This window comes from Cladophialophora carrionii, assembly GCF_000365165.1.
Source record: "Cladophialophora carrionii CBS 160.54 unplaced genomic scaffold supercont1.1, whole genome shotgun sequence".
Lineage (NCBI taxonomy): Eukaryota > Fungi > Ascomycota > Eurotiomycetes > Chaetothyriales > Herpotrichiellaceae > Cladophialophora > Cladophialophora carrionii.
Window position 1 is genome coordinate 5,557,980 of NW_008481816.1, and position 23,981 is coordinate 5,581,960.

At 55.3% G+C, this 23,981-nt stretch overlaps 10 protein-coding genes across 10 annotated transcripts; 6 read left to right on the top strand and 4 right to left on the bottom strand.

The window, feature by feature from the left end:
• Window positions 1–342: 342 nt before the first annotated feature.
• On the top strand, window positions 343–2,472 carry G647_01999 (uncharacterized protein; the record flags this gene model as incomplete). Its single annotated transcript, XM_008725398.1, has 2 exons — window positions 343–2,217; window positions 2,269–2,472. The coding sequence occupies 2 exons, from the start codon at window positions 343–345 to the stop codon at window positions 2,470–2,472; spliced, it is 2,079 nt and encodes a 692-aa protein (XP_008723620.1).
• Window positions 2,473–3,007: 535 nt separating this feature from the next.
• G647_02000 (uncharacterized protein) lies at window positions 3,008–3,894 on the top strand (the record flags this gene model as incomplete). The annotated part of the gene is made up of 2 exons (XM_008725399.1): window positions 3,008–3,559; window positions 3,628–3,894. The coding sequence occupies 2 exons, from the start codon at window positions 3,008–3,010 to the stop codon at window positions 3,892–3,894; spliced, it is 819 nt and encodes a 272-aa protein (XP_008723621.1).
• Window positions 3,895–4,248: 354 nt separating this feature from the next.
• On the bottom strand, window positions 4,249–6,051 carry G647_02001 (uncharacterized protein; the record flags this gene model as incomplete). Its single annotated transcript, XM_008725400.1, has 1 exon — window positions 4,249–6,051. The coding sequence occupies one exon, from the start codon at window positions 6,049–6,051 to the stop codon at window positions 4,249–4,251; it is 1,803 nt and encodes a 600-aa protein (XP_008723622.1).
• Window positions 6,052–7,418: 1,367 nt separating this feature from the next.
• G647_02002 (eukaryotic translation initiation factor 3 subunit I) lies at window positions 7,419–8,483 on the bottom strand (the record flags this gene model as incomplete). Its single annotated transcript, XM_008725401.1, has 2 exons — window positions 7,419–8,402; window positions 8,457–8,483. 2 exons carry the CDS (start codon window positions 8,481–8,483, stop codon window positions 7,419–7,421), a joined length of 1,011 nt encoding a protein of 336 aa, XP_008723623.1.
• Window positions 8,484–9,213: 730 nt separating this feature from the next.
• G647_02003 (uncharacterized protein) lies at window positions 9,214–12,033 on the top strand (the record flags this gene model as incomplete). Its single annotated transcript, XM_008725402.1, has 1 exon — window positions 9,214–12,033. The coding sequence occupies one exon, from the start codon at window positions 9,214–9,216 to the stop codon at window positions 12,031–12,033; it is 2,820 nt and encodes a 939-aa protein (XP_008723624.1).
• A 1,904-nt stretch (window positions 12,034–13,937) lies between these two features.
• On the top strand, window positions 13,938–15,223 carry G647_02004 (uncharacterized protein; the record flags this gene model as incomplete). The annotated part of the gene is made up of 3 exons (XM_008725403.1): window positions 13,938–14,058; window positions 14,115–15,065; window positions 15,129–15,223. The coding sequence occupies 3 exons, from the start codon at window positions 13,938–13,940 to the stop codon at window positions 15,221–15,223; spliced, it is 1,167 nt and encodes a 388-aa protein (XP_008723625.1).
• A 1,266-nt stretch (window positions 15,224–16,489) lies between these two features.
• G647_02005 (uncharacterized protein) lies at window positions 16,490–17,977 on the top strand (the record flags this gene model as incomplete). The annotated part of the gene is made up of 1 exon (XM_008725404.1): window positions 16,490–17,977. One exon carries the CDS (start codon window positions 16,490–16,492, stop codon window positions 17,975–17,977), a length of 1,488 nt encoding a protein of 495 aa, XP_008723626.1.
• A 661-nt stretch (window positions 17,978–18,638) lies between these two features.
• On the bottom strand, window positions 18,639–19,578 carry G647_02006 (CDP-diacylglycerol-serine O-phosphatidyltransferase; the record flags this gene model as incomplete). The annotated part of the gene is made up of 4 exons (XM_008725405.1): window positions 18,639–19,010; window positions 19,070–19,251; window positions 19,348–19,400; window positions 19,454–19,578. 4 exons carry the CDS (start codon window positions 19,576–19,578, stop codon window positions 18,639–18,641), a joined length of 732 nt encoding a protein of 243 aa, XP_008723627.1.
• Window positions 19,579–20,517: 939 nt separating this feature from the next.
• Window positions 20,518–20,813, bottom strand: G647_02007 (H/ACA ribonucleoprotein complex subunit 1; the record flags this gene model as incomplete). The annotated part of the gene is made up of 2 exons (XM_008725406.1): window positions 20,518–20,667; window positions 20,715–20,813. The coding sequence occupies 2 exons, from the start codon at window positions 20,811–20,813 to the stop codon at window positions 20,518–20,520; spliced, it is 249 nt and encodes an 82-aa protein (XP_008723628.1).
• Window positions 20,814–21,305: 492 nt separating this feature from the next.
• Window positions 21,306–23,870, top strand: G647_02008 (threonine-tRNA ligase; the record flags this gene model as incomplete). Its single annotated transcript, XM_008725407.1, has 2 exons — window positions 21,306–23,556; window positions 23,704–23,870. 2 exons carry the CDS (start codon window positions 21,306–21,308, stop codon window positions 23,868–23,870), a joined length of 2,418 nt encoding a protein of 805 aa, XP_008723629.1.
• Window positions 23,871–23,981: the final 111 nt, after the last annotated feature.

The following is a 23,981-nucleotide window of genomic DNA, read 5'->3' on the forward strand; positions in this document are numbered from 1 at the left end:
TGGGTACGGCACCATATGGAGGCTCTAGGGGCTCCAGGGGCTCCAGGGGCTCTAGGGGCGCCAGGGGCAGCAGCTTGGCAGCAGCATCGGCACCGGTTCATCTTCGGGCGCATTCATCACAGTCACTGCAGGTTCGCGGCGCAGGCTTCACGATATTTTGATATTTTGATATTTTGTGACGCGTCGCAGTCAATACAATCCCCGTCACTGCGCTCCAACAATCTCTTTGTCCCATCTCCAGACCACGTCCAATCCTTCCGATCCAAACTGCGATGCGATCGCCGACTTAGACCGTGACGAACACTTTGCCTAAGACACCTCCGTGCACCTCTCTTGCCCAGCATGGCATTCAACTTCAGCTCCTCAGGCGGAGGGGGTCTCTTTGGTTCAAATAGCAACAACAGCAACAACACCCCTTCTTCCAGCGGAACAAGTAGTGGCGGTTTATTTGGCTCAAGCACCAACAAACCCTCCCAGCCTAGTCTGTTTGGGAACCCATCAACATCAACAGCAGGAGGAGCAGGAGGAGGAGGAGGAGGAACCTTCAGCTTTGGAAACTTTGGAAAGCCGGCGGCGACCACTGGCTCCGAAGCACAGAACACGACTGCCACCGCTGGGTCGACTGCCGCAACACCTAGTATCTTCACGGGAGGATTTGGCACCCCAGACAAGTCGGCTGCCGGCAATCCAGCAACAACATCTGCGCCTCCGCTGTTTGGCTCTACTACTCCTGCAACCACCAAAGCTTTCAGCTTTGGCAATTCGACCACTCCCGCCGGCCCTCCTCCAGCCACGTCAGCATTTGGCACGAGCACTGGTGGTCCTACAACGAACCTCTTTGGCAGCAAACCGGCTGATGATGGAGCAAAACCGACCCCTACCTTTGGTGGTGGCTTCAGCTTTGGAGACAAGGCGGGACAGACTCCATTCAAGCCAGCCGAGCAGCCCAAATCCTCTGGATTCAGTTTCGGGGGAGCAGCAGGACAAGCCCCCTTCAAACCCGCAGAACCTAAAGCACCGTCATTCAATTTTGGGGGAGGACCAGGCAACAGTCCTTTCAAACCGGCAGAATCCACATCAACTACCGCACCCTCGGTGCCCGCCACCTCAGGCTCAGAGCAGAAGTCTGCTTTCTCGATGCCCCCCGCCTCAGCGCCAACAACCTCGCAGCCAGCCGCTGCTCCACAATTCGGTTTCGGCGCGTCGTCAAAGCCGCCAGAGGGACAAAATCTGTTTGCGAAGCCGGCCACAACTGAAGCTTCAAAGTCGCCCTTCAACTTCTCGCAGCCCGCCACGACGCAGCCATCGTCAGGATCATCCACCCCAGCAATGACAGCTTCGAAGAGTATCTTTTCGGGAATGGGGGCGTCTGCGCCAGCAAGCACTGCTACCACCGCAAGTACTGCCGCACCTGCTCCTGCTGCTGCTGCGAATGTGTTTTCCTTCCCTCCCACCACCGGAGCTCAACCCACCACGACCTCCGCCGCGGCACCATCTCCCTTTTCTCTCCCAACGACCACGACTTCTCAGCCCACAACCACTTCGGCTCCAGCGCCAAGTCCTTTCAACTTCACTAAACCGACCACCACGGCTCCTTCTCAACCCGCTTCGACCGCCGCCGCGCCGGGCTCGACCCCATTCTCTGCCTTAGGCACGACAACGACCACTTCAGGCTCGCAACCTGCTACCACGGCTGCAGCCCCCGGCTCCACTCCGTTCCAAGCATCGACCACCGGTCCAGCTCCTCCGGCGCAGTCTCGACTCCGCAACAAAACCATGGACGAGATCCTCACGCGCTGGGCAACAGACATGTCGCGCTATTCGAAGGAGTTCAAGGAACATGCAGAGACGATTGCTCGTTGGGACCAACTGATCGTGGACAACTCCTCTAAGATCGACAAACTCTACGTCCGCACACGTACAGCCGAGCGTCAGACCGTGAGCGTGGACATGCAACTGACGGCGGTTGAGAACTCCCAATCTGAGCTAGAGGCATGGTTGACAAAGTATGAGAATGATGTGGACGAGATGCTGGCCAAGGACTCTGCTGCTCCTTCCGAATTGGGTGGACCGGATCAAGAACGGGAGCGTACGTATAAGCTTGCTGAGAAGTTAGGTGAGAGACTGGATGAAATGGAGAGAGACTTGGGCAGTATGGTCGAGGAAGTCAACGCTGCAAATGCAAGCTTAAGCAAGAATGGCAAAGGAGACGAGCCGGTAAGATTGCTACCTGTTCGCCGGTCAGGTCCGAGACTAACAAGTCATTAGATCACGCAAATCGTCAAGATCCTCAATTCACACCTGGTTCAGCTCCAGGCTATCGACCAGGGCACCCAGGCATTGCAGGAGAAGGTCGCGGCGGCACAGAAGGCTGCCAGTCAACTTGGTTACTTAAACGGATCATCCTTGAATGAGAGCAATGGCGCAGCTGTGCAAGACTTCTACCGGAGTTACATGGGAAGACGCACGTGATCACAGTGTGACGACGATTGAGGTGGTAAACTCTGCCAGGCTGTTGGCTTGAGCAAACCAAGAAAGACGGCTCGTCTCATCAGTCCTGCGAGACTACGGATTGGAGAGAGTGCATAGCACCGGATGTGTAAGACTAGAACCAAAGGCAGATATTGCATGCCATGGCGCTTATGGACACTGGACGAAAAGACTGCAAAATGGTTACAAGCCTTGACGGTACGAGTTACTCGTATGAAGTAGCGACACGATCCACAAGGCTGTGCTTTTCCTAATCAGGTTAGTCATTACCGAGCAGGCTGGACTTCAATTCGCAAGCGGGCTCTGCCTTCAGGTCTGCTTCTGATTCTGGCCGCCGTAAACCAAACAGCTGCACTATTTGGGATTGTGACCTCTTCTTCTGTCGACTTCCTTGTCCTCCGAGGATCGGCATCAAACGTCCACGCCTAACTCATTTTCCTCCCACCGTCACCCACATCTGGGGAACTCATTGCCCGAGTATACGCGCCTCCGAAGCAGCGCAGCGATGCCTGCAGCCATGTCCTCACAGTCTCCCTCTCTCGACTCGATCCTCCATAGCCTCCAGCAATCTCTCAGCCATGGCGACGCATCGCAAGCACAGCAACAGTTACAAAAAGCCAAGATTGCCCTCCTACAACAGAACGCATTAATACCTTCACCGCAAACGCCCGTCCAGACTCTAGCCACGGCTCGCTCGATACTAGAAGCTGGCGCCCTGCTCTCCATCCGATCGAGAGATCCTCAATCCTTCATCAGATACTACTCCCAGCTACAGCCCTTCTACGACTTCCCCGGCCTACAACAGCATCCGTCAAGGGACCGCTCAAAGATCACGGGACTCTATCTCCTACTTCTGCTCAGTCAAGGCGATTATGCCGGCTTTCACACGCTGTTGGAGAGCTTGATCGTGGCGGCAGGAGCAAATGGATCAGCAGCCGTGGAAGGGGATCCATTCATCAAATACCCCATCGAGCTGGAGCGTAGTCTTATGGAGGGCAGCTACGACCAGGTGTGGAGGAAGACGAATGGAAGAGATGTGCCGGGTGAAGAGTTTGGCTTGTTCTCCGATGTACGTTCCCCGGGCCTTCTTATTTAAAACAGTCCTCGCACACAATGCTGACCGCTGGGTTTTACCAGATCCTCATCAATACTATCCGCATCGAAATCGCCTCATGCGCAGCCCGGTCATACCCATCCCTCCCGATCGCCTCGGCAAAGAACCTCCTCTTCCTGGACTCCGAAGGTGCAGTCATGGAGTTCGCAAGTGATCAGGGATGGAGTCTCGAGGACGGCAGGATACACTTCCCTGGGTTGGAGGATGCGAAGAAGGCACAAGACGGTGATCAGAAGGAGGTGATTAGTCACATGGTCGGGTATGCGCGGGAGTTGGAGAGTATTGTCTGAGATCTTTTCGGAGGCGTACCAAAAGGGACCTGAAGCGCACGGAGCCAGAAGAGACATGTAATCCTATTCAACCGCGTAGGCTGGACTGCCGGGCCCGGGACATTGTGGGCCATGTCGGCACGGAAACAGAGGCACAGATGGGTGCAAAACGAGAAGTATGTTCTTCTTTCGTGCCAGGTCTCGTTCTGCTGTGGTATCATGCTCAGCATGCCTTCCTCGTGTCTTCTGCCGGGGTATCAAAACTGCGTCGGTGCCATCCAACATGCGAACACTTTCCCACCCATTTGCTGTACAGCACATACCCAAAACAGAGAGCCAACCACACATATTCGCATCATCCGTAGACGTCTTTGCTCATGAATATGCCCGGGCTTGAAGCTTGAACTCATCCACAAAAGTCCAGGTACATATCTTCATGTCGTAAAAGCTGGTGCTCACAACAGTGTAAGTAGGCGGCTCTGTCACCTTCGTGGCTCCATCCATTACCATGTTGCTGTCTTCGTTTTCGCTCCTGGTTCCGATTCCCAAGGACGTGTCATTGCGAATACCCTCGGTTTGACTTGTGTTTTCGACCCGCGCATCACAGCAGTAGACCATACTCTCGTGGCCTGCCGAGAAGGTCGCGACAGGCGTGACCGTCCAGGTTCCTTGGCCGTGCGGCTCTGAGCTGGGCGCGCCACTCCCTGCAGCGTAGGTGATGCGGATGATTGTAGCACCCGCGTGCATCAGAGATGCGAGGACCAGGTAGTGGTAGTGGTGGCGCTGCTGCCGCTGCTGCTGCTGCTGGTATGCGCGGCCGCCTTTCGCGTCGTCGGCGGTGTTGATGTCCGCGTCGGTGGTGTACTGGTCAAGGACCTTCAAGCGCCACACCCCGCCGTCCAGGCGCAGTTCGGTTTTCAAACTTGCTCGGTAGCTGTGCGGGTCCATCTCGAAGACGCGCAGGAACTCGTCATAGCTGCCGGTGAGGAGGGGGATGGGTCGCGGCAGCATCGGGTCTTTCTCTGTTCCTAATGCACCACGACGAGGAGGAGGAGGAGGAGGAGGAGGAGGAGGAGGAGGAGGAGGAGGTAGCGGTGGTGGTCTAAGCGGTAGTATGGCGACCACGCCGGCGGTATGATTCCTCCGGTCCTTCCACATCTGCGTGGCTTCGAAGGCCCCTTCATCCGAGCGGAATGGCGCTGCCGGTGACGGTGAAATACAACTCGCGATGAGTGCACTGTCGTCCCCGCCACTGAGGATCAAGCGCTTGCCGCCGACGACGCCATCATGGTGATGTGCCTCCGTGTTGTCGTTGGAGGTGTGGAACTGCAGGTTGATGCTCGCCACCGTCCACGCCTCGAGATCGTGCCTGTGCACGATGTCACATGAGGTTCGTATCGCGACAACATCCCCAGCGACGCGGTGGTCACTCACGTCCCGCACCGCAGGGATGCTCAGGCTCACGACGCTCGTCTCGCCGAAGCTCGTCACGGCGGCCAACGTCACGGTGAGCACGTCGTCCACATCTCGCGTCCCCTTGCGGCGAATCTCCTCGAACCAACTGAATTGCGTGGTCAGAGGCGTGAGGCCGTGCTCGTCGTCCTCGCTGACGCGCACACTCCCCAGCGGGATAAGCCGCGTCGTCACCCTCCGCCCGAGCACGTCCCCTCGGACGACGAACCGGTAGAGGTTCACGGACGCGTTGCTCGTCGCCACGCCCAGGAGCGTCGGGTCCGCCGGGTGGAAATGCACGTCCAGCACCGCGCAGGGGAGGTCCACTCTGTCGAGGCCTGGTGGCAGCATGCCCGTGTAGGTTGGCGCAAAGGTCGACGACACGGTCATGATGCGCAGGCTGCCCTGCCGCGTTTGGCCCGCGTACGAGGTGGGCGCGTCCTTCTTGACGAGGCTGTAGGTCCCCACGATCATGTAGTCGGGATGGTCCGGGCAGATGGCCACAGCGTCGATCTCTTGGTCCAGTGTGCGGGTGGTGTATTTGGAGATGGAAGGGACAGTGGCGGAAGCCATGGTCTTGACGATCGTGGAAGGTGAGAGCAAGAGTGGTAGACGATTGCTGAAGCTATTTGGGCTTTGGCAGTCTCGTGCTGCATAAAGTCTTTTGAGGTTGGCTTTTACGTTTGCTATCAGTTGCGAGATGGAGGCGGTTTGGGGGTGTGCCATTGTGGGAGCGCAGGATTTGCAAGACGAGGACAAGTCTAAGATTTCTAGAGAGGGTTCGGGACTTACGCGGAGATTCTTCACCTCGAGTTGGTGGTCGAAGCTAGCTTCTGGCTGGCTGTGGAAAAAGAACAATCCAGGCAGTTCTGCTGATATAGTAAATTCCTCCGGGATACAGGTTGTGGCGGCAGAATGGAGGGCTCATGGCGGCTGCGTCGGTGACGGTCACTCGGTCGTCTACATTCAAACCCACTACTGTCTAGCACAACGAGATAAGGACGAAATGCCTCTGTAGCAAAATGACACGGTGATGAAGGTTGTGCTGGTTGCAATGCAATCTTCAGCCTTATCACAGCCTTGTCACAGCCTTGTCACAGCCTTGTCACAGCCTCGTCACAGCCTCGTCACGTGTAGGCGCATCTGATGAGCTCAATATCATCTGGCATCTCTGAATGTTTCGCGTCTGGAGTGGGATGAAGCTTGACAGCAAAATAACAGGATGAAAGACGTTGAAAATGGTAAAAGGGAATGGGTGCCAGAAGTGCTTCTCGGAGTATCGCTAGATGGTTCGCCACTCATAAGGAGACTGGCATGATTGTGGGCTGGCGTTCCTCTCATCTGTTCCTCCGAATTGCCCAGTAAATTGCTCGTCTGCTGGACCGCTAACGCCGAGAGCAAGGTCCCACTTTCATGACCTACTACCTACTCAGGGGTGCACGCACCATCGTGGACATTATGAGCCAGGAGCGTCGTCACTCAACGGAGTATCGCCTTCTTTCATCCGGTTTGAAATCGGAAGCAATCAACCAATCAAACCGTCAGTGACCGTGGAGCGTGTCAAGGCTCGCTGGTCATTTGATAACCAGAGCAGACGCGACTCCTGGACAAGCTGTTGACAGGTGACCAGACAAAGTGACGACAGTGAAGTGTCGTGCCCGAGTCTGGAGCTAGATGTGCTTGCCCGGTTTTCCATGGGGTATCCAGCTTGAGCACCCCGCAGGAGTTGCTGTACTGCTTCAAGATTCCCAAGAATTTCACTCTTGGTTCTGACTTTGAGATATCGACTCGGGGAATATTTTGGTCGCTTGCGCCTAAGCCAATATCAGGTCGCAGGCAGCTGAAACGCATGACCTAGTAAAGAATATGTCGTGGGCGGTAGTCTGGCGTTGTCTGATGGCTGCATGGCGGGCCAAAGACGTAATGAATTCCACTCAGGTCGGGTGTCCAGTAGGAGATACACTGCCCGCACCGAGGCAACAGAGTTTTGACTCATGATCCTGACCGTCAAAATTCATGGTAACTTTTAGTTCCTCGTGATCATACACTCTCACCATTGCGGGTATCATGCAGAAGATCCGGACACGTCAGCACTATTTCCGTGCTTGCTCCCTCTCGACCTCGTACATAAAGTCAAAGTAGGATTTGTCGAAAGCGTGCATTCTGACATACCCGTCTTCGCCTCCGCTCGCATATGAAATCCCTTGCGGATGGACCGCAACGGTGTTCAGCGGGCCGAAGTGACCTCTCACACGGCCAATCTCGTCCTCAAAGATTTTGTGGTAGAACCGAGCCTCGAATTTGCCTTGCCTGGCTGAAGTGGTGGTAACATCCATGGCTGCTTGGCCACCTCCTAGAATGACAAAGTCTTTCTTTGGCGTGATGGCGGCAGTGTTCAGCGGTGTGTCGGCAACGTAAGTCTTGAGAATGCTCAGATCTCGCGTAGACAAAATCTTAGCGGTCTTGTCTTTTCCGGCGGTGATGAAGTAGGTGCGGTCAGGAGAGAATTGCAGGTCATTGATGGTTGTGTCGAACTCGTGGACCTCCATGCTCATCAAAAGCTCGCCAGTCTTTGCGTCCCACTGTGTAACGGTTCCGTCCTCGTGTCCCGAGATGATATATTTGTCCAGGTAACTCCATCCTGCCACTGTAGCTTTGCTTTCTTCGCAGGTGATTTTTAAGCTGTGCTCGTCTGTTTGGTCCGTCAAATCAGTACCATATCGAACGTCGTAGACCACGATAGTCCCTAGGTATCCCATTCTTTTCTCCGTGACTGCGAGCAGTTGCTTTCCGTCTTCACTGAATTGAACCCTCTTGACAGCGGTGGGGAACTCCCACGTCTTCACACATTCTCCTGTCCGAATATCCCACAACTTTATCGTATTGTCCGCCGCCCCAGAAGCGAGAAGTTCGGTATTTGGAGATACATCCACCGTCCAGATGGCGCCTTGGTGGCCGCTGTACGTTCCTAGCCGCTCTCCGTTGCTAGTGTACCACGCGCAGATGACTTTGTCTTTTGCGACCGAGAAGAGAAGATCGCCGTCCTTGTTGTATTTGATTTGGTTGAGCGATCGCTCCTGAAGAAGTTTGTCAGTAAGTTTTCTAGCGGATGTTCCTTACACCCCACTCACATGGCCTTGCAATAGGATGGGCCTCATAATGGAGTTTATTCCTGTTTGAAATATTCGGCAGTGCGTAGAGGAGACTCTTCTAGGACCCAAATGCTCAGAATATCAGGTTGAATGTGTGGTGGCTGCCTTGGATCGAGTAGTCACTGGCGAAAGATGTGGGCAAATTCAAGCCAAGACTGCGGTGGCTACGGAGAATCAAATGGGCCCTGCTCGAACGTAGATTTCACGAGTCGTACAATCTGGGATGTAGATGTTGCACGAGTCAGGCCCAAAAAAAAAATTCCTTGACGGGGACCTTGAAACCATCGTCACAACCTTTACCCGGCCTGCTGGACGATGGATGCGGTTCAAGTGCCAGGAATACTCTGTCCTTGGTCATCTGGAACGATATTTCTACGGAGCTGTGAGCTCTGATATGGCCAGCAGATTATCTAGTGCGACGCATCTCAATGATATATTGGCAAGTCGCGTTCCTCTCAAGCTCGCATCGATCTCCAAAATTCGTCTCCGCGCTCCGACTTCTCCCTCTTCACTTCACCCTCTCATAAGCCTGACCACTCGTCGAGCTGTCTCTCCGGTCAGCTTGACCTCTAGGGGCCTATCTTCGTACAGGAGGGGACCTGCTGGTCCGAAGTCATCTTATTTCCAGGCCCTCACCCCGCCGACTCGTCCCTCACCGGAAGGAGTCACACGAGTAGGACTGCTCCGCTTCTTACTGTCGCCACGGTCACGATCTTTTTCCCGTACAGCAGTCAAGATGGTGGCTACCAAAATTGACGGCAAGGTGGTTGCTCAGAAGATTAGGGAGCGGCTGGCCGAGGAGATCAAGGAGAAACAGAAGAAGAACCCCCGCTACAGGCCATGCTTGAAGATCATTCAAGTCGGCGACCGACCAGACTCGTCTACCTACGTGCGAATGAAGTTGAAGGCGGCCCAAGAAGCCGGTATTGATTGCGCTTTGATCCATTTGCCCGAGACCATATCGGAGCCCGAGCTTCTGCAGCAAATCATTGACTTCAACAACGACCCTGCTGTGCATGGCATACTCGTTCAATTGCCCATTCCCAAGCATCTCTCGGAACCTGCAATCACATCTGCCGTCGTGGATGAGAAGGATGTTGACGGGTTTGGAACCACAAATATTGGCGAGCTTGCGAAGCGAGGCGGGAAGCCCTACTTCGTCCCTTGCACACCCAAAGGCGTTATGGTGTTGCTACAAGAGAGTGGCGTTGAGCTCAAAGGCAAGAACGCTGTCGTCCTCGGTCGTAGTGACATCGTGGGCAGCCCGGTCAGCTACCTCTTGAAGGACGCCGACGCCACTGTGACAGTCTGCCATTCGAAAACACAGAATATCAAGGACGTGGTTAAGCAAGCTGATGTCGTGGTTGCTGCTATCGGTCAGCCAGGCTTCGTAAAAGGAGACTGGCTGAAGCCGGGCGCGGTCGTCATTGACGTCGGGACAAATTACATCCCTGATCCGTCCAAGAGTTCAGGTCAGCGCCTTGTCGGTGATGTTGATTTTGAGTCGGCGGCGGAGGTCGCCTCTCAGATCACTCCTGTTCCGGGGGGTGTTGGCCCTATGACAGTGGCGATGCTCATGCAGAACGTGGTCGACTCGGCTTCAGCCTATTTCGAGAGACTGAAGTCGAGGCACGTAACTCCATTGCCGATCAAGCTCCAGACACCTGTGCCATCCGACATTGCGATTTCTCGCTCACAGCACCCGAGGCAGATTACACAAATAGCTGCTGACATTGGCATTGCACCTCACGAGCTAGAGCCGTATGGTGCTTACAAAGCCAAAGTTGACCTGTCGGTGCTTTCAAGGCTTGAGCACCGAAAGAACGGCAAGTATATCCTGGTTACTGGTATTACTCCTACACCTCTGGGCGAAGGCAAGTCCACCACCACGATGGGTCTCACGCAAGCATTGGGTGCGCATCTGGGCAGAGTGACCTTTGCAAATGTGCGACAGCCCAGTATGGGCCCGACCTTTGGCATCAAAGGTGGTGCGGCCGGTGGTGGGTACAGTCAAGTCATCCCTATGGATGAGTTCAACCTCCATCTGACGGGCGACATCCACGCAATTACTGCTGCTAACAATCTGTTGGCGGCTGCGATCGATACACGCATGTTCCACGAATCCACACAGAAGGATGGTGCTCTCTATAAGAGGCTGGTGCCTAGCAAAAAAGGCAAACGAGAGTTCGCCCCAGTCATGCTTCGAAGACTCAAGAAATTGGGAATCGACAAGACCGACCCGAACGACCTCACAGAAGACGAGATCAGTCGGTTCGCACGCCTCGATATCGATCCTGAGACAATCACATGGCGAAGAGTGCTTGACGTCAATGACAGACACTTGCGAGGCATCACGATCGGCCAAGCACCTACAGAGAAAGGTCATACTCGTGAGACCGGCTTTGACATCTCCGTGGCAAGTGAGTGCATGGCGATCCTTGCCTTGAGCACCGACCTCAGGGACATGCGGGAGCGTCTTGGCCGTATGGTGATCGGCTCATCCAGAGCCGGAGAGCCTGTCACTTGCGACGATATTGGAGCTGGCGGTGCTCTCACCGCACTCATGAAGGATGCTATCAAACCCAACCTGATGCAGACTTTAGAGGGTACTCCTGTCTTTGTCCACGCGGGGCCGTTCGCAAACATCAGCATCGGCAATAGCTCTGTCTTAGCCGACAAGGTGGCACTAAAGCTGGCGGGGACCGAGCCCGATGAAGACCATGAAGCAAAAGCCGGATTTGTCGTCACCGAAGCCGGTTTCGACTTCACCATGGGAGGCGAGAGATTCTTTAACATCAAATCCCGAGCCTCTGGTCTTGTGCCCGATGTCGTCGTTGTCGTTGCTACGATCCGAGCACTAAAAGTCCATGGCGGAGGTCCCGAGATTTCGGCCGGAGCCTCTCTGCCAGAGGCATATCGCACCGAGAATATCGAAATGCTACGCGCCGGATGCGTCAATCTCAAGAAGCATATCGCCAACGCCAAGTCCTACGGCATTCCCGTTGTCGTGGCCATCAACAAATTCGAAACTGACACTGAGGCCGAACTCAAAGTCATAGAAGAGGAAGCTCTTGCTGCGGGCGCCGAAGCGGCTGTGCCTGCTAACCACTGGGCTGAAGGAGGTGCTGGGGCCGTGGATCTCGCCAAGGCTGTAATTGAGGCTTCGTCGAAGCCGAAGGACTTCAAATTCCTCTACGGCCTCGAGGGCAGTGTGCACGAGCGCATCGAGAAAATCGGCAAACAAATGTACGGCGCGGACAAGGTCGAGTTCAGCGAATTGGCGCAGCAGAAGGTGGACATGTACACTAAACAGGGCTTTGGGAACCTGCCCATTTGCATTGCAAAGACGCAGTACTCGCTGAGCCATGATCCGGCGCTGAAAGGCGCGCCCTCTGGCTTCACCGTCCCGATCCGGGACGTCAGATTGGCTGTCGGGGCTGGCTATCTGTATGCCTTGGCTGCAGACATTCAAACCATTCCCGGTCTGCCCACGGCGCCGGGATATCTGAATGTGGATGTGGACCCGGAGACCGGGGAGATAGACGGGTTGTTCTAAATGGAGGGTGGTGTCATAACGGGAAATGGTTAATGCATGGTGTTTTACGACCTTTCAACAACAGACGACTTCAGAGATACCCTCAACGTTTCCAACAGATAGTACTACGGTAGATAAAACCGGTCCGGGCGGTTCAACCATGCTGATCACCATTGGTCAAGACAGTGGAAGGTGGTTTCAGGAATAGGACCTTCGGGCATTCATCGCGGATGTTTTCGGGCTGCCTAAAGTCGGACGCAGTACGGAGATACCTCGCATATCTACATACACTCTAGACACCCGATACCTCAGTCGAGCCCGGTCCTCGAGGTGCTCGAGATGCTCCAGAGGCATCTTTCATCCGTTGATGTAAGGCGTCTCGCTTCGCCCGTCAGCCGTGCCGGCCTTCACGCAGCGTAAAGGTATTGCCGGCGACTGGCAGTCCGGGGTGCAGCAACTAGTGCGAGGGAGAACTCGGGGTGCTGAAGCTTGTGGAGCTGACTTTCCGACTTTACAACCCGCGGCGGAAGCCCTCTTGGGATGGAAATGTCGGGTTCGTGTCGCTGAGAAGGCCTCAATTGTCGGAGCCTTCTGCGCTGGGGGAGGGATGGGCCCTACCCCTGTTGAGAGCGAGAATCTTCCGGACGACACGTAGAGAGGCGTGTAAGATCGGGTAGTACACGGGACCCTGGATGCTCGATGGCTAGGTCGTCTTTGTACAGAGTATCTCGATTTAGTGAACCACGGGCAGATGGGCGACCGTGGTGGGAGAGAGAAATGCATGGATTGGTTGCCTCCAGATGGCAGGTCGAGCTTCGCACCTGTCTGAGCGGACTGAGAACCCTCACCCATCCCTCCATGGTGGAAGACGCGCGATGGACGTCCTGCTGCCCCGCGAAGTCTGTCATTCGGTGTGCTCGCTGTTGACGAGGCTTTCTCCGCTAATCTTACCGCCATGGAGTTGTTCTGCGAGAGCTCTGAGTACCTTGTTGTCGTTTCACCCGCAGCAGGCCCGCCTTCTGGGTAATATATTCTGGTCGTATATCGTCCGCAATACCGGTAAGCAATCTTAAGAGGGTGCCGTCACGTCTGTTAACACAAATATATCATCAGGTGTCAGAAGAGAAGTAGAGGACAATCTGCATCGGAGTTTCCATGGCTTCATGTTCGGCGTTGTAACGATACCGTATCTTGATGGTACGGGTTTCGCGCTAACAGTACGGAGTACCACTCAGCACGATTTCTCAACCCGCCAACTCGTTCATATCACTGTCAAGCCTGTGTATCTTGGTCGGCTTTGTCTTCGTGAACGAAGAGCAAAGGTTCTGGCGTGAGATCCGATGCGTCGAAGAGCGTTAATCTCGGTACATTATGTGCTTTCGGCGTTCTTGGGCAGGACAGCCTTCAGCGAGCAGTTGCCCCCTGACCTTCAGCGGTGACCGGATCTTTACCGAGCACCATGCGACGCACTGGATTATGATGGCAGCCCGGCAGCCTTCACACATGGTGAGCGTCGATTATTGGTTGCGCAGCGGCCGAATAGAGCATTCTCAGCACTGGTTACCCTCGTGGCTCACTGCAACAGCATATGCACGTGAATGCGCCCGCAGGATTCCACAGATGCAGGCTGAGGAAATTGTCTAGCTAACTCTCTGCCACTAATCAGTGTCAAGCTTCTGTTGTACCTGGATATCGGAGTGTCAACGTGTTGCGAAATTCTTCTCCTCAGTCTCTGCTACCTCGTACGCCCTTTGACCGTTGCTCTCAGTGTTCAATCCCCGCAAGACTTCTCCGCATATCGAGAAGCGAACTAGCATTGACCATCCTTCATTAATCATCATTGGCAATTCGGTGCACTCGTGGGCGCTGTGACATTGCGATATCCATCTTTACAAGTACCGCGATCTGCCAGAGAAACGCTCCCAATGGGTATATCGCCCTTCAAGATCGACATACCCGAACACGAAGTCGACCGGCTCAAAAGGAAGCTGCAGGACACGAGGCTACCAAACCGGCCGATTGTTCCTGAGGCAGGCAGCGATTATGGTGTGCCATGTGGTTAGCAACTACTCTTCATTGCTAACCGTTTACATCGCGTACAGGGCCTTCTATAGATTGGTTTCAGCGCCTCTACAAGACATGGCTGCATGAGTTCGACTGGTTCTCTGTTCAGACGCATCTTAACCGACACGACCATTTCATTGCCGACATTGACGACGAGACTTTCAGCCTTAGGATCCATTTCACACACACCAGATCTTCCAGAGATGATGCCATCCCACTGATTCTCATCCACGGCTGGCCTGGCTCCTTTCACGAGTTTGATCGCGTGGTTGACGCATTCGCCAATCCAGAGGACCCCCAGCACCAGGCATTTCACGTCGTCATTCCCAGTTTGCCAGGCTTCTGCTGGTCTTCTCCCCCTCCGCGACGAGGCTGGACCATGAAAGATACCGCCCGAGTGTTCAACAAGCTCATGAATCAGCTTGGATATAACACCTATGTGGTCCAGGCCGGCGACTGGGGCTCCTTTGTTGCTCGCGAGTTGGGCGCCAACTTCAAAGAATGCAAAGCTGTGCATTTCAACTTTTGTCCCGTCGAGTTGGACGAGGGAATCACGGACCTGACGCCTCGCGAGAAGGTGATCAAGCAGAGACAGCAAGATTGGCTGGACAACCACCTGGGCTATGCGGTCGTTATGCGCACTCGTCCACACACCATAGGCGTAGCCCTAACCGACAACCCAGTCGGCATCCTTGCGTGGGTCGGTGAGAAATACATCGAAGCCGTCCACCCATCAAAGCTCGATCCTCCCGACCCGGCCTGGGACCGGGCAATTCTTACGACGTGCAGCTTGTACTACTTCACGGACTGTATCATGACTTCATCGTTACCATACTTTGAGGGCATAAAGCACGCTGATTTCGGGAATTTCTTCCTCAAGAAGGAGAATTATGTCAGCGTCCCGATGGGATACACAAGCTTTCTGTATGATACGAGGCCCGGGACGGAGAGGAGTGTCAAGCAAACGGGGAACATGGTATTTTACAACGGTGAGTCCTTGCTGGGTGGCAGTTTGGCGACACGATTCACTAACCTCATTCGTTTTGCCGCAGAGTGCGACGACGGCGGCCATTTTGCTGCGCTCGAACGGCCCGACGTCATTTTGAGGGACTGTAGGGAGTTCTTTGGTCAGTGGTTCAAGGCTTGATGGCGCGAGGATGTGCCTCCCACTGAGCGTCAATTCTTCAGATGCTTAGACAACCTTGTTGGATGGGAACGATAGTACACACGAATGGTATGATGCTGAGTGAAATCAGCGTCTCCGATCGGCGGCGGGTCGGCCATTATATCCCTCCCACTCCCAGTCACTCAGAATGATGTGCCGTAACCGACATTGTTTCAACCCCTATATTACTGACCGAACCCCGGGTGGGTAGTCTCACCAAAGGTGTGTTTTACAGGACAGACGACTGCTCCACAAACAGATCTGAAGACCACCTCGTTCGAGCATGATGTGGCGCCCACACCTTCCACGATCTCCAGGACGCCACGGAATAAGCACTTTGTTATGGTCAGGGTAGAGCCACCCAGAGCCTCTCCTCCTCCACTGAAATGGCTCAGCCACGTCATGCCTCACCAGCTACTCACCGGAGTCGTCGTGGCTGATCCAAGGAGCGACGCTTGGCCTCGTTGTCGAACACATCTGGTCTTCATTCACACCTTGCCACTCTCTACCTCAAGATCGCCCTCTGCCATGTCCATGATATATTGGTTGTCGCTGTCCCGCGAGAATTACCTAATTGTCCACGCCTGCAGGAGAAAGATCTGCCGAAATTGGTGAGTTTCAGAGGGACGAGCCATCAATCATGAAGGAGGTGCTCGGTGGGCCATGGAGGGAGGGATCACAGGCTATCCAGGTTGACATGTAAATGTTCGAGTATCAAAAGAAGAGTGCGCGCTCGTACGACATGTATCTCACCTATGGAAGAATACTATCCAAGACAAGTCTTCATATTATGTGCCCACTCTTCTCTACCCAGTTAATAAAGGTGGTTAATTGGAAGGAGAAACTTGTCCGAAGCAATATGGGCGTAGGTGTTCATTGAGTGGGAGGCGAGTGGAATATGAAAGTGAAGTGACTGGTGGGTGACTGGTGATAGACAGCCCACGCCCGATGATGTCATACGCAGCTGGCGAGACGACCACTCAATGCCCAGAGATTGCCTCTCTTAATACGGAGTATCAAGCAATGGCTAAGTCAAACCTCTCTCCGCCTGTATAGTAACGCGGACCACCTAGCAGCTCATCAATCGACGGGCCAGGAGTAGACAGCACACGGGAGAAGAAGGCGGACCTTTACCTTGACCTCACTTCGGTCTGTCCTTTCATCAAGACTATCGCATCTGACCAGCCCAAGTTCGAATCAGCACCATGAGACACAGGCGATAACTGATAATGCCTGCGCCACGACGCCATGAAGATTGCTGTGTCGACGCTCAGTGTTTCGGGCTTAAACTGGAGCCCGCGCTCGACCCGGTCCCTGCCTCTGCCCCTGCCTCTGGTCAATAACTACTCCTGGTGCTCCAGACCTTCAAGGACCCAAGCCCAGGTTCAGCGGACTTGCACCCGTTTCCTATCGTCGACCTGGATTCAGGCCGGCCCTGGACCGATCCGTGAGAATACACGACGGCCTCCATCCGCGAAAATCCTTACGCCACGATGGCCATCGTCGCTGTCATGGAGTCGTGCAACATCCACGCAGAGACTCACCACCAACCAGGACACGCGCCTGGTAGACTCGGCGCTCGACGCCAAGAACGGCAAGATCACATGTGTCTATTTCGACAAGTCTGGCCGCGTGGACCGCGAGCACAAACAGAAACCCCTACAGCTTACAAAGGCGGAGATCGCGGCCCAGTTCGAGCTCCGCCACCGCGACCTCCGCGATATTGACCTGCGGAGCGAGGGAGTCACGCGCATCCTCGTCCGCCCGTCGACCATCCTGCTGCAGTTTTTCCAACTCTGCATGATCGTGCAGGCGGACGAAGCGCTTCTCATCAACAATGCTGCTGCTGCGGTAGGGTCGAAGGCAGATCCGAACGAAGATGACGATGGCCTCGCCGCCGACATTGACACCGTCACGACGGACAGGAAAGACGACTCTGACCGTGACCAAGCCCAAGCCCGCCAGCAACAGCAGTTCTACAACGACTTCGAGCAACGCATGTCCGCCCCGACGGCCGAGACGGCCGACATTCCCGAACTGCCGTACGAGTTGCGTGCCGTCGAGGCGGCGCTCGTGGCCGTGCTCACTTCGCTGCGCGGGGACTTCGTCACCGCACGCCACCAGGCCGAAGAGGCGGCGCGCAGCCTGCGTCTCGACTCGGGCGCCGGCTCCATCGGGCTGGACCGCGTCTTCGAGCGGACTCGGGCGCTCTCCAAGATCGAACAGAAGGCCCGCCTGGTGCGCGACACGATCCGCGACGTCCTCGACGCCGACGACGACCTCGCGGGCATGTACCTGACGGATCGGCTGGCGGGGAAGCCGCACGACGTCTCGGACCACCAAGAGGCCGAGTACATGCTCGAGGCGTACCACAAGGCGGCCGACACCTTGGTCGAGGCGGCGCAGGCGGTGATTGACATTCTGCGCAAGAAGGAAAACACGTTCCGCTCGTCCTTGGCCGTGCAGCGCAATCAAATCATGTTCCTCGAGGCGAGGATTGCCATCCACACGCTGGGCCTCGCCGCGGGCACCATGGTCGCCGGCCTGTTCGGCATGAACTTGGTGAATTACCTCGAGGAGGCCCCCTACGGCTTCTTCTACATCACGGGCGTGTGTATCGTGCTGAGCTCGCTGTTCTCCATGTACGGCATGCGGAGTTATTGGCGCATCCAGAGTCTGAAGGGCATCCAGCGGTCCAAAGTCGGTGGTCTTGGTCGGCGTCGGTGGGTGAGCTGAAATCATTATCAGGACCTTAAGGAAATTAACCTACTGTATACACTGCCACAAGGCACGACTGGCTATGTAGTAGGATACTCCTTGTAAACGACCCGCTACAGTAGCCGAATCAACCCACGCTCGGCGTGGTGAGACATTCCCAGGCACCGCGTCGTGGAGCTGCTGGTAGGGACTGTAGCAATTGAGCATGCAATGGTCAAATCAAGACAGGCTTGGGAGTGGGAGAGAGGGAGAGGGAGGAGTGATTGGCAGATGATTCCGCCTGTGGAATTTGGCACCTCTTGGACAGTCTAGAGGACTCGAATCGGGGGAAGACGGCAAAGGGCCAGAACGTCTCAGAAGAATAAGGAGCAGACGCCTCTACGACGGAACGGTAAAGAATTTGCAGAGGTAGCTATGTCTTTGCTATCAGCCGGCATCTCCAGACTCCCTGTCGTCGATGCTTGTGGCAGTTCGTGTATTGCAGCCAGCTGCAGATCCACAGAACAATGTACCTTGCCGGGGAGGCGCAGTGCCTATCATGTGCCTTTGATCCGCTGTCTGCGGTCCCATTTTGCTACCCGTCGATCATTCCCGTGCGCAGGTCAATCCCCATGACCCTTCCTTGTGTCTAAGATGTATTTGCTCCGGCTGGGTAACTGCTCTATCGTGACCAGGTTCGTTATGGCTTTGGAACATGTAGAGTTCTGCTCGTCATCAAACAGCCATTGACGATAAACATCGCCGCTGCTGGATGGAACTCCAACGCGGTCCCCGTAAACCAAGTGCCCAACGGAAGGGAGTCGTGTATCAACCCCAGAAAGGTGAAGGTAGCCATGATGCTCGAACTCGTCAAGCAAGCAAACGGGATCGGGGTGCCCTCAAAATACTTGGACTTTCCGGATTGGTCCTTGGGTAGCATTGCAACGGTTACGTTGAATCGTGCCAATCTCGTCAATCCACAGAGCACGTAGAAACTCAAGAGTATCTGGTCGACAGAGGTGCGAAAACCAATCGCGAAGCCGGCGGCTGCGGTAGCCACACCGAATGTCACCTGGGATTCACCTGTCAGAGCCTGAAGTATAAACTTCCGACGTTTTGCGTTGCGCCTACCAAATCAGCCAACGAGTCCAGCTCTTGACCCATTAGAGATGACTTCTTCCTCCATCGAGCGATTTTGCCATCGAAGAAATCGAAGAACAAGCCAAATGGCATAAAGGCGAATGCCAGCCATAGGTTCGTAAGGTCGCCAGGGTCAGACAGACAGTATCGCATCGAAGACAGGACAGACATGACTGCGGCCGGACGTCAATGGTATGTCAGTTAACAAGTGTATGGGACGTACACCCGCAGAATCCTGGGCTCAATTAGCATTCCTCCATTGACTCAACATATGAGCAACTTACCATTGAGTTCAGTGATCAGGTCGGCGAGATGTAGCGCCCTGTACAACATTCAGCTCTGTCTGACTCAAAGCAAGACCTGTGTCTATTGTACCTGATCAAACTAAAGTGCCCCGCATCTTCCGATAGCAGCATTACCTGCTTCGATTGAGTCTTGTCCTCGGGCTGGCTGGCAGACTCTTTGTGGCCTGTGTTGGTTGTGCCCGCGCGCCTCGACATGTCTGCGATCAACGAGGTGAAGGGTCCAGAGGCAGTCAGGAAACGATGTTATTCAAGGACAGGTTGGTAGGACGAGAACAGAGAATTTGCAGAAAGATATACCCCTTAAGAGCAGGCTACGTCCTCGTGCTGCTGCGAAAACAAGGCGCGATCAATTGCGGCAACTGGGTAGACCGCTGCAATGCGCGAGTGAGTGACAGCACTCGATGATGAGCCGCTGGGTGGGCGCCGGCCGCTTTGCCGTGTGTCGTCATCATGCAGCAGCCGTCACAGCCTGAAAAGGAAGAGTGTGACTGGTCACGTGAAACCGCCGTCACATTTAAATGCAATCACGTGTTATGGCGAAGCGTGTGGAAGTGTCTGTGATCTTTTGAGATAGACTGCTCACACTGGTCCCTGTAAAAGTGCAAGAGCGGCCTGGCTTTTCCATATCCATCTCCGCCGTAAGACACCGACCCAGTACAGATCCATCTGAGCACATCTCCATGATGGGTATCCCGCCCGAACGCCAGTGCATATAGCATGCAGAACCCAGCACAATCGACAGTCAAAAGACGGGGCTGCTGCAACTCAACCTCTGCCCCGACCTCTTGAGCCGAAGCCGCCGCCCCTGGAGCCGCCGCCTCGTCCACCGGAGAAACCTCCACGGCCTCCACCTCTGGGAGCACCCCGACCGCCGCCAAATGAACCTCCGCCAAACGACCCTCGGCCTCTGGGTGCGCCCCTCCCTGGAGCGCCTCGTCCTCTCGGGGCACCTCTTCCACCTCTCATACCTCCTCGCGCCCCGGCTGGCTTTTTGACTCTTGCGGCACCTTCGAAACTGTGAGCGTATGTCAGGTGCCTGAGCAGGGCAGTAACTTACCTGGCGGGGGCTTGGGCTTGGGCAGGAACCTGCGACGGTCTTAGCATTGTATTCTGTTCCCACTGCATCGGAATTCCTTACTTCTCCAGAGGTAATAGCTTGTCCCCTCCGATATAGAACTTGTCACCCTTCTTGAATGATGTAGCCTGAATCCCTTCCTGCGGCTTGATCGTGAAGTAGACCTGGTTGATCGGCCCCAGGATCTCGTCCACTTTTCCTATTGTTGTCTGCTTTGGTCAGAGAGGTCACAGTGCACTCGGTCACACAGTCGCACCTTGTTCTCGAGGTATATCGGGGCGTTGAAGTAGGGGACCTTGGGGTTGATGGATTCGCAAACCATCTCTCCCTCGGTGGCGTGCATGAAGGTGCCCATTTCTAGCCCAAGTTAGTCGCAGCCCAGTAGCATCCGTACAGAATATCTCACCGAGCACCTGTGCAGGCGGTCCGAAGCTCTGTGGTTGGAAACCCCCGCGTCCTGGTCATCGTCCCTTGTCAGTGCCATTTTCACGGCCGCCGCCAAAATGTGCGCGGAGAAGATTTTGGGAATCTAATTTACCTCCACCCCTTCCACCAAACGATCCTCGTCCTCTATCACCACCTCGGAACCCGCCACGCCCTCGCGAATCGCCTCGGAACGACATTGTTGCAGCGGAAAGGAGTGGTTGCGGTCGGCGGTGCCAGCGTCTGGGGGAAAATAATTTTAAGCACCTCCAACTCGATGCGCGGGCGCGGGCTTGTTCGACGGCACGTGACTTTATACGCTGCGACCAGGTGGCTCACAACCAATACCATTGATACCGCCATTACCCACCCGGCCACTGCCATAATATTCAAGAACCTCAATTCCCCACTCAGACGCTTCAGCATGAGCCACCAGAAGAAAGTCAGTCTCAATCCTCACGATCTCTGGGGGGTCCTGAAAGGCGACAATATGAGTCAAAACGGTACCGCCGCCGGCCCTGACTCATCCTCCCCTCCATCACAGACATCAAAAAGACCCGTGAGCCCAACTGCCAACAAGAAAGTCCCGAGTCGACCAAAAGAAATGTCGTCTCAAGCAGCCCCTGCGGCTCATCAAGCCCCCAAGTCATTACCTGATTTCGTGCTGCAACGAAACGAGTTCTTCGACCAACTGAAGAAGGAGTATGACCAAGAACTCGCCAGCAGGGACAAACCCGCAATTCAGATCAAGCTCATTCCCGCGCCCGGTCAAGAGACGACGGTCGAGGGCAAAGCGTGGGAGACCACGCCTGGCCAGCTGTTGAAAAACGTCCCCAAAGATCGAGCTGGCCAAATTGTGGTCGCTAAAGTTGACGACCAACTATGGGATTTGGACCGACCACTCGAAAAGGACAGCAAAGTCTCTTACCTCACCTTCAGCGACTCCGAAGGCCGAGACGTCTTCTGGCATTCCTCCGCTCACGTTCTCGGTGAATGCGCCGAACACGAGTACGGGTGTCGTCTGTCCCACGGCCCTCCCACAGCAATGGGTTTCTTCTACGATATGGCACTTGAGCCAGGCCAAGCCGTCCGCGAAGCCGAGTGGCCCAGCCTGGAGAACCGCGCGAAGAAGTTCACCAAGGATAAACAAGCATTTGAGCGGCTTGAAGTCTCCAAGGATAACCTGCGCAAGATGTTCGGTTACAGCAAGTACAAGATGCACTACATTGAGAAGTTTGTGCCCGATGGCGAGTCCTCTACGGTCTACCGCAACGGCACGCTCGTCGACTTATGCCAGGGTCCACACATCCAAAACACGCGCAAGATCGAGTCTTTCAAGATCATGAAGAACAGTTCCGCCTACTTCCTGAGTGACCAGAGCAACGACTCCCTCCAGCGCATCCACGGCGTCGCCTTCCCCTCGAAACAGCAACTCAAAGAATGGGAGAACTTCCTCGAGGAAGCCAAGAAGCGCGACCACCAACTCATCGGCCAACAGCAGAAACTGTTCATGTTCAGCAAAATGTCTCCGGGTTCACCATTCCTTCTGCCTCACGGCACCCGCATCTTCAACGCCCTCCAAGCCATGCTCCGCGACCAGTACTGGGAGAGAGGCTACCAAGAAGTCCAATCCCCCAACATGTACGACGTCGAGTTGTGGAAAACATCCGGCCACTGGCAACACTACCAAGACGACATGTTCCGGGTGCAAGTGAAGGACGACTCGGCTGACCCCATGCCGCTGTCCGACAAGAAACCCGACGGCAAGACGCCCCTCGCGGAGATCAAGGACAAAGACAAAGGTGTCTTTGCTCTCAAACCCATGAACTGTCCAGGCCACTGCATCATGTTCCGCGACGACGATCGCAGCTACCGGGACCTACCGTGGCGGGTGGCCGACTTTGGTGTCCTCCACAGAAACGAAGCCTCAGGTGCTCTCTCTGGCCTCACACGCGTCCGCAAGTTCCAGCAAGACGACACGCACATCTTCTGCACGAACGAGCAAGTCCAGGGTGAAATTGAAGCCCTCTTCGACTTCATGTCCCACGTCTACAGCCTGTTCGGGTTCCCGTTCAAGCTCAAATTCTCCACCCGACCGGAGGGGTACATGGGCACCTTGGAGGAGTGGAACGCGGCCGAAGCGCGCCTGAAGCAAGCCCTCCAGAACTTCCGCGGCGACGACTGGGAGATGAACGAAGGGGACGGCGCCTTCTACGGCCCCAAGATCGACGTGACCATCTCAGACGCCCTCGGCCGGGAATACCAATGCGCGACCATCCAGCTCGACTTCCAAGGCCCGCAGAACTTCCGCCTCGAGTACCGCACGTCCGAGGGCGGCGACGCCAGCAACCAAGCCGACCAGAAAACCGGCGACCGCGACCCCAAAGCCCCCGGCGTCGGCATGGCGCGACCGGTCATGATCCACCGCGCCATCATCGGCAGCTTCGAGCGCTTCATCGCCATTCTGTGCGAGCATTTCGCGGGCAAGTGGCCGTTCTGGCTCTCGCCGCGTCAAATCCTAGTCATCCCCGTCATCAAGGCGGCGGAGGACTACGTGCGCGAGATCCAGGCCATCTTCCACAAGGCGCGCATGTACGTCGACATCGACGTCAGCGGGAACACGCTGCAAAAGAAGGTTCGGAACGGGCAGCTCGCGCAGTATAATTTCATTTTCGGTACGTATTAGCCCTCACCTCCCCGACATCCTGCCTTGCCACTTTACTTATTCGACGGCCTTTTCTTTTTTCTTCTCTCTCGTAGCCTGGCCTGGCCTGGCCTAGCCCAGCATAGCCTAGCCTAACTAACACTGGCGAAAAAAACAGTCGTCGGGGCCAAAGAACAAGAAACCCGCACGGTCAACATCCGCAACCGCGACGACCAAGCCACGCAGAAGATGGGCGAACTCATCCCGCTGGAAAAGGCCCTCGACCGACTGACCAAGCTGAGGGACGAGAGGCGGCTCGAGAACAAGATCGACATGAGTGAGTAGGACTCGCCAAATCGGGCCGCCGCCAGACGCGCGAATCGAGCCGCGGGTTTGGGGCAGCATCTCGACCGTCGAAATGCGCAGACACCAAGCGTCGTAGGGGCCCTGAAAGAA